The following is a 12,043-nucleotide window of genomic DNA, read 5'->3' as shown; positions in this document are numbered from 1 at the left end:
CTGGCCAATCAGAAATTCCGGCCGGCCGCGGTCTCGGCCAATGGAAGAGAGCGAAAAAGAAAGACGGAGGGCTCCGCCTGAGCCACGCCTCTCTGTGTGCCCTGGCCAATCGTCACCAGCCAGGCGCCACTATGCGCAGCCAATCGCAGTGCGGCTCACCCTTAGAGCGACAGCTGCTGCGAGGCCAATGGCGAAGAGCCACCGACGGGAACATGCGCGAGGGAAGTCCCGCCTTCACAGCCGCCGCTGATTGAGCAGCTCCCGAGGGCAGGGCCAATCGGAAGGGGCGTGGTGCGCACGCGCGCCTGTTCCCGCCACTCAGCGCCGCCTCGTTCCTGCTCGTGGTCGGGAATGGCCGCGGCCTCAGGGTGGGGGCGGGCTGGGCCCGCCCTGACACGGCACCGACACCGGCACCGGCCGCCAGGCCACGCAGCGCACAGCCCCATCCATCCCGCCCTCGAACGCTCACAGCGAGCCAGGGGCAGCCACAGCTTCTCTGGGCAGCCTGTGCAGGGCCTCAGCACCCTCACAGGGAAAAATTTCGTCCTAATACCGCATCTAACCGTGTCCTCTGTTAGTTTGAGACTGTGATCCCTCATCCAGTCGCTCTATGTCATTGAAAAAAGTCCCTCTCCAGCGCTGCTGGGGCCCGTTGAAGGCATGGGAATCCTGGGGCCTTTTCCAGGCTGAACAATTCCAGCTCTCTCAGTCACAGCAGAGCTGCTCCATCCCTCTGATCCCCTTGGTGGCTCCTCTGTGCTGGCTCCAGCAGGTCCCTGTGGTTCCTGTGCTGGGAGCCCAGGGCTGGATGCAGTGCTCCAGGTGGGTCTCAGCAGAGCAGAGCAGAGGGGCAGAATCCCCTCCCTGCCCTGCTGCCCACGGGGCTCTGGGTGCAGCCCAGGATATGCCAAGGTGTTTTTCTGAAGGAATTGCAGGTCAGAGCACACCCATAGCCCCTCTCTGTCCCTCCAGTGTTCACAGGAGGCTGCAGCAGCTCCTACCTTGCTGTCATGCCCTCTTTCCTCTCCCCTCACTCCTTGGCCTTGCAGATCCCAAGCACCCCTTCCCTCTTGTGGCTTTCCAAAGGCTTGGGCAGCAGGGTCAGGGCACCTTCCTCATCCAAAAAAACTTCCACCAGACACGGGGCAGGGACATGTGCTCCTTCACCCCTGAGGGAGAGGGGCCTGGAGCTGTGGCATTGGCACAGACCCTCGGGACCACAGGGGACATGCAGGTGTGGGTCTGGACTAGAGCAGCACTGTGAATTTCAGACCTCTGAGCTGCACACCTCAGAGAGAACCAGTTCTCTGGGCTCAAGCCACAGTAACCAAGCAAAAAGCAGGCACAGACAGCACAGACAGGACAGACCACCAGCTCCCTGGAGCCCGAGTGCAGAGCCAGCCCCACCATGCACAGGGCACAGAGGATGAAGGTATCTCTGCCCTTGATCTCTCACACATCCAGGCACACAGCCCATGGGCTCACAGTAGCTGGAGGCAGTGTCAAGGCCATGACTGCAACATTTCTCTGGAAAAAGAGCATGGAAAAACCCAAAGCTAAACAGAGCTGAGTTGTTCATTAGAAAAGGAGATGTATTCTGTTTCAGTCCTTTGGGAATCTAGCTTCATCACAGAGTAATTCTGAGTCTTGAAGGAGTTCTTAAAGGCCTTGTGCCAGCCAAGTGCAGGGAGACCTCAGCAGATGGCTATGGGGGCATGACCAGATCAGCTTAGGGTGTCCTGGGCTGCTGTCGCGAGGTAATCCTGTATGCTCCTGGCAAGAGTTTCACTGTGAGGGAACACTGCCTGCTCCTGACATGAAACCAGGTACAAAGGGAGGGGCCTGAAAGAGAGTAGAACGTGGCAGCAGTGAGGACTGCAGCATTCCTTTGCCATGCCCTAAGACATTTGTTCTGCAGGTCCCCTTGCTCCACCTGCAGTTCTGTCCTCCCCATTTGCTCCATGTCAGCTCTTCTGTGCCCCAGGGAGTCCCAGCAGAGCCACAGCCTGTGGCCCCTCGGAGCAGTCACCAGGGGAAGCTCCTCAGACACCTAAACTGCCCTCATGGCCTGACAGAATTTGCAATGCTGAGACCTCACCCACTCCTCTACACACCTTCCCTGCCCTTGCTGCTGCCCATCCTCTGCAGGGCAGCTCTGGGAGAACTTCTGCCACTGAGCAGCCGCCTCCTGCTTCCGGTTCAGCTCCCACAAGGCCTGCACCAGGTAGGAGGCAGCAGCTGGGTCACCTGCAAGACAGGAAGCAGGATCAGCCCTTAGCAGAGGAGGAGCAGGTCCTCAGCACTGCTGTGGGTTGCAGGGCATTACAAAAGCAGCTCAGCAGCCAGGCGAGGTCAGTGAGTGTAAGGGGAGGTGGTGTAATGGGGAGGAGGCTGTCCTGGCTGTGTCACAGGCTCTGGTTAACACCAGGGCTGGCAGATGGCATCAGCCCTGGGGCACAGCCTGCCACACCTCTCTTGGGACACAGACTGGGGTTCTCCTTGCAGGCACGTCCGCATCCCCACAGGGAGCAGCCAGGGGCAAGACTGGGACCAGCAGGTCTGACAGATCCTGGTGGAGCTCACACCTCTTCAGCATGTCAGAGCACTCAGCAGGAGAGAGCGGCCCTGTCAGCAGCACTAGCTGTGCCTTGGCTGAGCTCAAGACAGGAATGTTCCCTTTGCAGGCCTCTGTACTGCCAGGCATGGACTTGCTGCTTCCTCGGGTGAAGCACAGCTCCACTCCTCTGTTCTGGGAAGGCAGAGCTGACTGGGAGAAAGCTGGCTGTACCTGGGACAACTGCCTCTTGCCAGAGTGATGCTGTGCCCACCACCTTGCCCCTGTACCTGCTGCTGCCAAGCTGGGGTTGAGAAGGAAATTTCCAAGCTATCTGAGGGCACAGGTTGTTGTCAGGGTTCTGATATACTCCTCTGATAATAGTTTTGGGATGTTTCTCCATGCCAGTGAGCTGATCAGGCCCCAGAGAAGTATCTCCAGTATGTAACATTGCTAGTGGCCCTACTGTTGTCCTTGACACCTGAATAAATGTGGTATAAAGCATAGGAACTTCCTGCTGAATACAGCAAAGCAGCCCAGGACAAATTTGTGGAAATCCCTTGTGTTCCTCACCAAAATGAGCCTGTTACCTGGTGAGATCTGCAAACTGTGCTGGAAATCCAACAGGGCTTCTTTGTTCCTCCCCAGCTCCAGGAACTGTGTACCTCGCCCGAGGAGAGAGAGCAACCTGATCTTCTGGAGCACCTCCACTTCTGGCTGGAGATTCTCTGCCACAGGAAGACACACACACATGAAGACAGCATCCTCCAGATGTTCTAGAACTCCCCTGTTCCCAGCAGCTGAGCCAGGTTAGCAGTCAGGACAGGCCAAGCATTTCCTTGGGCTGCTCATCCTCCAGCTCTGGAGACAGAGGCAAAGCTCAGCCTCTCTGCCGGGCTGGAAGAGGTCGGGAGGCAGCAGAGGGGGAGAGTGAAGAATGTCAAGAGCCCAGAATGTTACATGGCTGTGCTGAACAGTGACCTCAGCAGCAACCTGGCCTTTGGCTGTCCCTCTGCACCACTGGCATATATCTTTCCCCAAAAACTGAATTGGAGAAGCTTTCCAGTTCACAGCCCCTTTATAACTGCTGCCTAGGCAGCGGAGGAGGCAGAGCCAAGGCCAAACTCTGCTCCAAAAAAACCCAGCCAGTCTCTTCAGAGGCTTCAGCGTGGCCCAGAGCTTTGCACCCTGGGACAACTGCCTCTTGCCAGAGTGGTGCTGTGCCCACCACCTTGCCCTGCACCTGCTGCTGCCAAGCACACAGATCCTAACCCAGGCAAAGCCCCACACAGGTCCCACTTGTGTGGTGTCCTACCTGTGTGTCTGATGCCAGACCCGTGAAGCTGGACATGCAGGAGGTCACTGAGGCACCTGTGGGTGGGAGGCCAGAGAAGCTTTGGAGCCACTCCTGGGCTCTCAGGAGTGCCAGGTTGTCAGGGCAGCCTCAGTGCCATGCTGTATCCTGCCCTGGCCCCACCATGCATGGCTGCCTGCTGGGGAGGCCCCTTCTCCCAGCAGGGCTTTATCACCTGCTGAACTGTGTCACAGCCTCCTTGCTCTTGCCCAGCTTGGCCCATGCCCAGCCCTGGCGCAGGTATCCAGCTGCTCTCCAGGCAAGGCAGCACAGGCTCTCCTTCTTCTGGGACAGGAGCCCACCTGCCAGTTCTGCCTCTGGCAATGAGGACTCCGGCTGCTCCAGCCTCTCCTCCACTCGTAACACCCGTGGAATGAGGTCAGTTGTCCGGCTGATGACCTCCTCACACACAGTTATGGCATCCTGGTGCCTCCCAGCCTGCTCCAAGGCAGATGCTGCTTCCAGGAACACCTCCGGGATCCTGGGCAGAGCTGAGCTGCCATCCAGGGGCACCTGGGGAGCAAAAGTGACATCAGTGCTGCAGAACTGCAGAGTTCTCTGCCAAGCAGCATGACTCTGTTCATACTGGGAACGTGGAGCTGCTGCCCAGCAAAGCTCAAGCCCTCTCCCACAGTCCCTGGAGCCTGGTGCAGCAGGCAGAAGATGGAAAGCACTCACAGCTCAGCAGAGTCAAGGCATCAAGTTCCTACTCTGGAAGTGAAGGACATCCCAAATCAGGCTGACAGCTGCTCCCCAGAGGGAAGGGGAAGCTGTCTCTCCAAACAGCAACGGGGAGTGCTCTCTGGTGTGAATCCAAAGGCAGACATGCCACAGGTGCTAGCTCCCACTTAATTTCCTTTACGTCAGCCCCTACCTCATTTCCTTCACATCCCAAACTAGACGCTGAAGCCTGGAGTCCAGGGCTGATGCCTGGGCCCAGCCCTTGGGACTGGGTTTGGATGCCTCCAACCCTCATCCTCCAAGTCACCAAGGGAGCTCTGTACCAGGACACCCACCTGCTGCTGCAGCCCCTCCTGAAGGAGAGACAGAAAATCCAGGTAATGTTCCACTGCATCAGCCACCCTGCAACAGAACAGGACATGTGGTGGAAGGAGAAGTGCCATCAGCCAGGTGAAACCTGGATTGCCAGCCCACAGTCCCTCCCCCTGCACCACACTGCCCTGTTCACAATCTCTGTGCTTTGAGCAAGCCTACAACAGCAGCACTAAAATGGACCATTTCCAGGAGCACAGGGAAAACTGCAGAGCCCAAACAAGCAGCATGCTGCAAGCAGAGCAGAGGCACTGTTACCTCCCATCCTGGAGACACCGCTGTGCCAGAAGGTATTTCACTTCTGAGGGGTGGCAACGCTGGAGGAGGGAAGTGAGTACTGGTGTGTGGACAAGCAGCTCTGTTCGCATTAGGAAATAGGGACTAGAGGAAGCAGCTGCTGGAGGGCTTTTTCCCAGAGCCTGTGAAAGAGGAACAGAAAATATTACCCACAGTAGACTGGTCAAGTCTCAGGCGGCTGCAATCTTTTGTCACTTCTGACATCTGGAGATGCACTCAGGCAAGCAGAAGTGCTGCACTTCACAAGCACAACTACAGTGTGCTTGTGAAGTGCACAGTGGCTTCCAGCAAGAGCCATGAGGATCACACGGGGCAGGCAGTCTTCTGATCTCCACATGGCACCGGGAGATTTGCAAGATCACCCAGACCATCTCAGATTTTTAGTTCAAGGTACTTTAAGCTGCCTGGAACACCATCTCCCATTGCAGCCACAGACCTAGTTAGACCTAAGGAGAGAGCTCCCTCTCCTCTCTGTATGTACCTGACAGTTTTCCAACAGCTGAAGAGATAATTCAGGGTCTACTGCTGTGACCTCTCCCAGGCAGGTTCACACAGCTAATGCACTCTGCCTCACTGCAGCCAAAATCTGCCCTTAAAAGTCTCCTTGCTGTTATATACTTTACTAAGAGATTGATACTTTCTGACCTGAGACTATAACCTCCCAAGCCACCACAAACATGAACTGGGACTCAAAGTCTTGCCACATCCAAACGTGGTGCTGAGCAGGAATTTCAGATCTCGCTGGACTCCTTCCCACCCATTTACTGAAGGCAGCACCATGCTATTTTGGGGACTCCTTCCAGGGTCAAAGAGCCTGGAAGGAGTCCAGGAGAAGGAAGAAGCCTGCTTTGGAAGCTCCGTGCAGGCTCTGCTGGACAGAACTCATCCCAGAACGACAGGAACCAGACAAACCTCGTAGAGCAGGGTCAGGGCCTGCAGCTCTGTATCGATCTCTCCCAGGTCATGGTACACTGCTGCCACGTGGGACAGGGCAGGAAGGCACTGGAAATCTACCTGGAGGGCCCGTTTCAGGTGCTGAAGGGCTGTCTGAGGCTTGCCCTAGGTGGATGGGAAGACATGCATGTTGAAAGCACATCCTGCAGAAGTCTTTACAGTTTGGTAGGATCCAGATCCTTGCTCTGCTTCCCCAAGAGATCCCCACTAAGCAGGGCAGCAATTTAGACAAAGGCAGCCCTCCTCAGGTTGGTTTTTGAGCTTTTCTCTCTGCAGCAACACTTTGCAATCAGCCATAATCTTGGCATGGATTTCGCAGCCTGTCCAAGAGGCTGGAGCCACAAGGGCAATTTCTGCAATTTCTTACCTCCCTGAGAGGCCTTGGACCACACAGAGGCATTGTGGACATGAGCCTGAGCCCACCCTCCCCACAGCTGCCTTTCCCCTTTTGCTGTCATTACCATTCGCTGAGCGCAGCAGCCAAGGCAGGTGTGGATCTGGGCCAGGATATTCTTGGAGCAGAATCCTCCTGCAGCTTCCTGAAGGAGGGAAAGGGCAGTGGGGAAGTTCCCAGCCTCCAGCTCCTGCAGCCCTAGGACAGACCCAACACATTGGCTCTGTGGCTCACTTTTGTGTCCCACCTGGCCCCAAACAAGTGTGGTGCCCTTTCCTTCCCAGAGCCATAGGGACTTGCCTGATCCCCTCCAAACCCAGCGATGCACAGCCCGATAGTGCCAAGCTGCCATCTTGGCTTGAGTGGTTTTGCAAGAGAACAAGCCATCAATGGAAATGTTCAGCAGGAATAACAGCACTGCCAAGCCCAGGATGCCTCCTTTGGCCCAGAACAAGGACAGGGGATGTGCTGGGCAGGTTCACCTCCACATTCATCCACAATGATAGCAGTGCAGATAGGGAAGGCACACACAGAACTTCAGAATTTTTTCAGCACATCTGGGTCATTTCCCAGCAGGATGCTTTGGGATATCAATTAATTAATATTTATTACAACTCCTTATTTGCCTTTTCTTCAGTCTTCAGGTTTCCCTCTGAGGCTGCTCTCACATGGCAGCACCACACTCACATCTCCTACAGGACAGGAAGGCCCTGTAGGAGCCCAAGCACAGTGAGGCAGTGCTGGCTGTCCCCGGAGCTGCTGGGATTGTCAAAACAGTAAAGGAGAGAAAACAGGCAGGACAGAACACAGCAGCCAGAGGAGATCCATTGTTTGCTGTGATACCAGGCTACAGAGCCTCACAACAGCTTTGTGTAGCTCTTGCAGCACCATGGTGTGACAGGAACAAGGTGCTTGCAACAAGGCAAGTTCCAGAAGAAAGGAAAATCTTCATAAATCCCCTGCCAGCCTTCTGCTTTAAGGTCACTGCAGGGCCCAGACACTTCCCCTACAGCCACAGACAGGCAGAGGAACCCTGTGATAGTGCAGAGAAGGGATGAGCTGGGGAAAAGCAGGGAAGCTTTTTGAATATGGAATGTAAAGGCTGAGTCTCAGAGGCTCAGCCCAGACCCACTTGCAAAGGAACAGCCCGAAAAACCCCAAGGGCCAGTTGGCTTGGGAAGAGGAACCAGGATAAGGACAGGGAAAGTGTTCCTGGGACAGAGCAGCAGGAGACTGTGCTGGCCTGAGTTCCTGCCCCCCACAAACCTTGCAGGAAGGCTGCTGCAGTGCGGAGGATTTCCTTCAAGTCCTTGGTGCTTTGTACAAGGGGCAGGGAGGACCCCTCAGGAGGGACCCGCCATGCCTTGATCAGGGAGAGGAGCTTGTTCTGCCCCTCACTGCAGTGAGCTCTTCCTGGGTCCTGTGAAGGCACAGAGGAGAGAGAGCAGGGAATGCTGAAGGGAAGCAGGAAATATAGGTCCAAGTGCACAGAGAAACAGGTCCCACCCAACCAGTCAACACTGCTCCCTGCAGTGGGAGCAGACTGGGGAGCAATGTCCTACCATCTGTTCCCTTCAGCTACAACCCCCCTACTGCAGTGATTCCTGCCTGGCCTGGGGCAGCACCTCCCCACCTCAGCGTGGGGTGCACCTCCAGGGCCTCCTGGCATGCAACAGGCAGCTGTTGGAGCTCATTCAGAAAGACAGGACCCATCAGCAGGGAAGGTTCTGCATCCCACTGTTCCCTGCAGAGTCTGCAAGTCCATGTGCAGCCCTCTTCCAGCCTGCCCAAGTCTCCTGTCCGACACACAGAGGTCCAAGGCCCACAAAGGCAGAATATTCTGGGATCCATTAACACTCTCAGGGCCATTAGGCAATGCCACGGGGTGGATTAGTCATGCTGACTGGGCAGCACTAATGGGTTCAGCTGTCCAAGTGCCACAACAACATTTTGCAGAGTGAGTTTTATGACAAACACGGTATTTATGCCAGCTCTGCCGGCATCTGCCTGTGCGCAGTTACCTTAGCGGTGCTCAGGAGCTGGAAGAGGCCAGCAACACTTCCCAGCTGGCTGGCTGCCAGCCACCAGGCTGCCTGCAGGGCCCCCAGGCGGTGCAGAGGTGCCTGCAGCTCCTCCACGGTTACCTCCTGCAGCACCTTTTCCCATAGCTCCTCCATTCCAAGATCCTGTCCGCAGGACCCACAAGCCTCCAGAACTGAAAAAAAAAAACCCAAGCAAAAAGACCTAGAGCTGTGAGACGACGTGTTGGTGCCCTGTAACAGACACCCTGGATGCAAGAGGGAGAGAGAGCCTCAAGCAAGCACAGGCTCCTTGTAGCAATGGAAGGAATGGGGTTGCAGAGCTGGCCTGGTCCCAGCAGAATGGAAAACAAGCTCTAAGAGAGAGGAGATGACAGCAGCACATTCAGGAGACAACACACAGCACAACTCAGAGCTGGACTCCAGTGCTGCTGAAGTCATCTGCCCTCAGGTAAGCATGTGCCAACACTGCAGATCCACCTCTGCAGCCTGTTTCAGTGAGCTTTCTTTGAAGCCAGCACACCATAATTAAATAAAACACTCATTTTCTACTGTCACTAGAACTTTGCTCGAGACTTGGCATCTTATACATTAAAAACCCTTGTTTCCCTTGAAACCTCCAGCCCATCCCTGCAGGCAGCAGCAGGCAGGCAGCTGCACATTGTCCCTGGCCACATACTACTCTACCTCCATCCCTTACACGCAGAGCCTGGATGTCTGCTCACAGTTCCCCCCATCTCCAGCCTCTCCAAGCACAGCCAGGGGAGCCTGCCCACAGTTTCCAGGTGGAGCCAGGCATGTCCCCTCACAGTTTCCCCCATCTCTGGCCTTCCCTGGCAGAGCCAGGAGTGTCTGCTCACAGTTCCTGCACCTCAAGCCAGTCACAAAGTATCCCCAGAGCACAGAGAATGCTCTCCTCACCCCAAGAACTCCCCAAACAAACAACCACATCCTTACCTCTGAGGAGCCCCTGGCGTATTCCTTCTGCTTCTCCTTTGATGACAGAGTCAGATGCTCCCACAGTGAAAAGCAGGGAGTTGTAGAGTACAGTGAGTTCCAGAGGCAGGGCAGGGAGGGCAGCTGGTAGCCCTGTGGGCACAGCAAGAAATTTAGCTGGCTAAGAATAAACAGCTATCCATGCTCAACACCTGGCTTGGCAACAAGAGAAGTGGCTTGGCAAGAAGTTTTTAGTGATTGTGGTGTGATTTAGCCACCTGGGAGCTGCAGTGCCAGACAGACAGCATGTGTCAGCACTCCAGGTGCCAACACTGCTCTAGACATCCATTCCCCAGCTACCAAAATGCTGCAGTCCTCCAGGAAATTCAGTTCTGCCAGAGGACCATCAACAGCCTACTCTGTTCCAGTACACATCCACCCTTTCACACACTGTATCTCTCTACTTATCACAGAGTCACAGAATGGGTAGGGCTGGAAGGGACCAGAGTGGCTCATCTGGTCCAATCTCCCTGCTCAAGCAGGGCCATCTTAGAGCACACAGGATTGCATCCAGATGGTTTTTGAGTATCTCCAGCAAGGGAGACTCCACAACCTTTTAGGGAAATTTGTGCAGTCACCAGGGTAAAGTTATTCCTCATGTCCAGGTGGAGCTTCCTGTGCATCAGTTCCTGCCCATTCCTCGTGCTACTGCTTGGCACCACCGAGCAGAGCCTGGTCCCTGCTCTGACCCCTCCCTGCAGACACTGACAGACATTAATGAGGTCCCACTCAGTCTCCTCTGCTCCAGACTGAACATGTCCAGATTGCTCAGGCTTTTCTTGTAGGAAAGATGTTGCAGTCCCCTAGTTATCCTCATTTCCCTCTGCTGGACCCTCTCCAGGAGCTCTGTGTCTCTCTTGCCTTGAGGAGCTGAAAAAACTGAAAGTAAAGCTGCCTCACGTTAGGCTTACTCTGCACCACACGTGTGTCAAAGAGCCTCTTCCCTGACTTCCTATAGAAAAGGCTCTCTCACTGTTGTTTTACAGAAACCCCAAAGTTCTGCCCAATTAAGGTGGTGTCTGGGGCTGGACAGTAACTCTTTTTCTGGCCCAGGTCAGCATCGGGCAGCAGAGATCATATCACCTTGGCTGGTTTCCAGCACTGGGATACTGTAGCTGAAACTGGAGGAGCAATGTCCATAAACTAAACCACAAGAACCTCCACCTCAGCTTGAGGAAGAACTTTATGTAGAGGGTGGCAGAACACTGGAACAGCTGTGCAGGGAGGTTGTAGAGTTTCCCTCTCTGAAGACATCCAAACCCCACCGGGATGTGTTCCTGTGTCACCCGCTCCAGGTGGCGCTGCCTTGGCAGGGGGGTTGGACCGGATGATCAGAGATTCCTTCCAGCCCTGATGATTCTGGGATTAACTCTTTTGCAGCAGGCCCCGTTCAGCGCTGGACAGCGGGAACCCTTTCACCGCGCCGCCTTCAGCGTTCGTTTCCAGCACCGGGACACCGGAGCTGCATCCCGGTAAGCAGAGGTGTCAGGGACCCGGTGCTTCCACGGCACACGCTTCCGGCCCGGGACAGCACCGGCAGGTGAAGGCGGGGCAGGGCGGCCGCCACTCACCGCGGATGCTCCGGAGCAGGTCCCGGAGCTCGTCTCGCAGCTGCCGGCACACCCGCCGCGTCTGTCCGCCGCACCGCGCCGTCTGCAAGGGACGCACTTACCGCCGGCCCGGCTGCGGAGCGGCACCGGCGGCAGCCCCGCGTCTCGGGGAAGGGGGGCGGGGGGTGAAGGGGGGGGGAAGGAAGAGGATGTGCCGCACCGTCCATCGCCCGACCACCGCCCGGCTCTGGGCAGCCCAGGCCCGCAGGCAGCCCCGCTCTGGCTCCGGTTCCGGCTCCGGTTCCGTCCCGCGCCGCCGCTTCATGGCCGCCGCCGTTTCATGGCCGCCGCCATCGCCCGCCGCCGCCTTTCCCGCCCTCGCCGCCGATTGGCGGGAACGGCCGTCACCAAGGCAACAGGGAAGCGCGGGGCCGAGGGGGCGCGCGCCAGGAAAGGGGAGGCCGCGGAGGGACAAACCTCGGCGCAAAGCGAAGCCAGCAGTCCGAGGGTCTGGGTATCAGATGAAAGGTGGCATTTGGGGCTCCAAGGGCTTGGAGGGTCTTAGTTGGTGCCAGCTTTAGATTTGGAGAAATCCAGCAAAGTTTGCCAATTTCTAGCTTGGCACAGCCCTGTCGGGCAGGGCGAGTGGCCTAAACGGAAGCCATTTTCCGTGGCCCCGAGCTGGAAGGGTCCTGAGAGATGAGCGATGCAACCCCTGGCTCCGTGCAAGCCCCACAAGAACCACACATGGGCACCGCCCAATGATTTACTGAACTCTGTCAGGCCTGTAGCCAAGACCCCTACCCTGGGGAGCCTGTTCCAGGGCCCGACCACTCTCCTGGTCTTTTCCTA

General features: G+C 56.4%; 1 protein-coding gene across 1 annotated transcript in view; it reads right to left on the bottom strand.

The window, feature by feature from the left end:
• Window positions 1–1,090: 1,090 nt before the first annotated feature.
• Window positions 1,091–12,043, bottom strand: part of FANCG (FA complementation group G) — an 11,315-nt gene continuing 362 nt past the window's right edge. The window contains exons 2-15 of the mRNA XM_054283399.1: window positions 11,412–11,701; window positions 11,213–11,294; window positions 9,603–9,734; window positions 8,628–8,821; window positions 7,873–8,026; window positions 6,674–6,804; window positions 6,171–6,317; window positions 5,220–5,380; window positions 4,925–4,991; window positions 4,084–4,421; window positions 3,870–3,925; window positions 3,145–3,282; window positions 2,115–2,247; window positions 1,091–1,842 (exon numbers count right to left, since the gene is read on the bottom strand). Coding sequence (XP_054139374.1) covers window positions 1,725–1,842; window positions 2,115–2,247; window positions 3,145–3,282; window positions 3,870–3,925; window positions 4,084–4,421; window positions 4,925–4,991; window positions 5,220–5,380; window positions 6,171–6,317; window positions 6,674–6,804; window positions 7,873–8,026; window positions 8,628–8,821; window positions 9,603–9,734; window positions 11,213–11,294; window positions 11,412–11,701 — 2,141 coding nt within the window. The 3' untranslated portion in view covers window positions 1,091–1,724. The remainder of the gene's footprint in view (window positions 1,843–2,114; window positions 2,248–3,144; window positions 3,283–3,869; window positions 3,926–4,083; window positions 4,422–4,924; window positions 4,992–5,219; window positions 5,381–6,170; window positions 6,318–6,673; window positions 6,805–7,872; window positions 8,027–8,627; window positions 8,822–9,602; window positions 9,735–11,212; window positions 11,295–11,411; window positions 11,702–12,043) is intronic.

This window comes from Melozone crissalis, unplaced genomic scaffold (assembly GCF_028551555.1).
Source record: "Melozone crissalis strain CALT ecotype California unplaced genomic scaffold, PUWL_Pcris_2 ptg000036l_1, whole genome shotgun sequence".
NCBI lineage: Eukaryota > Metazoa > Chordata > Aves > Passeriformes > Passerellidae > Melozone > Melozone crissalis.
This window is presented reverse-complemented; position numbering and strand designations above follow the sequence as displayed.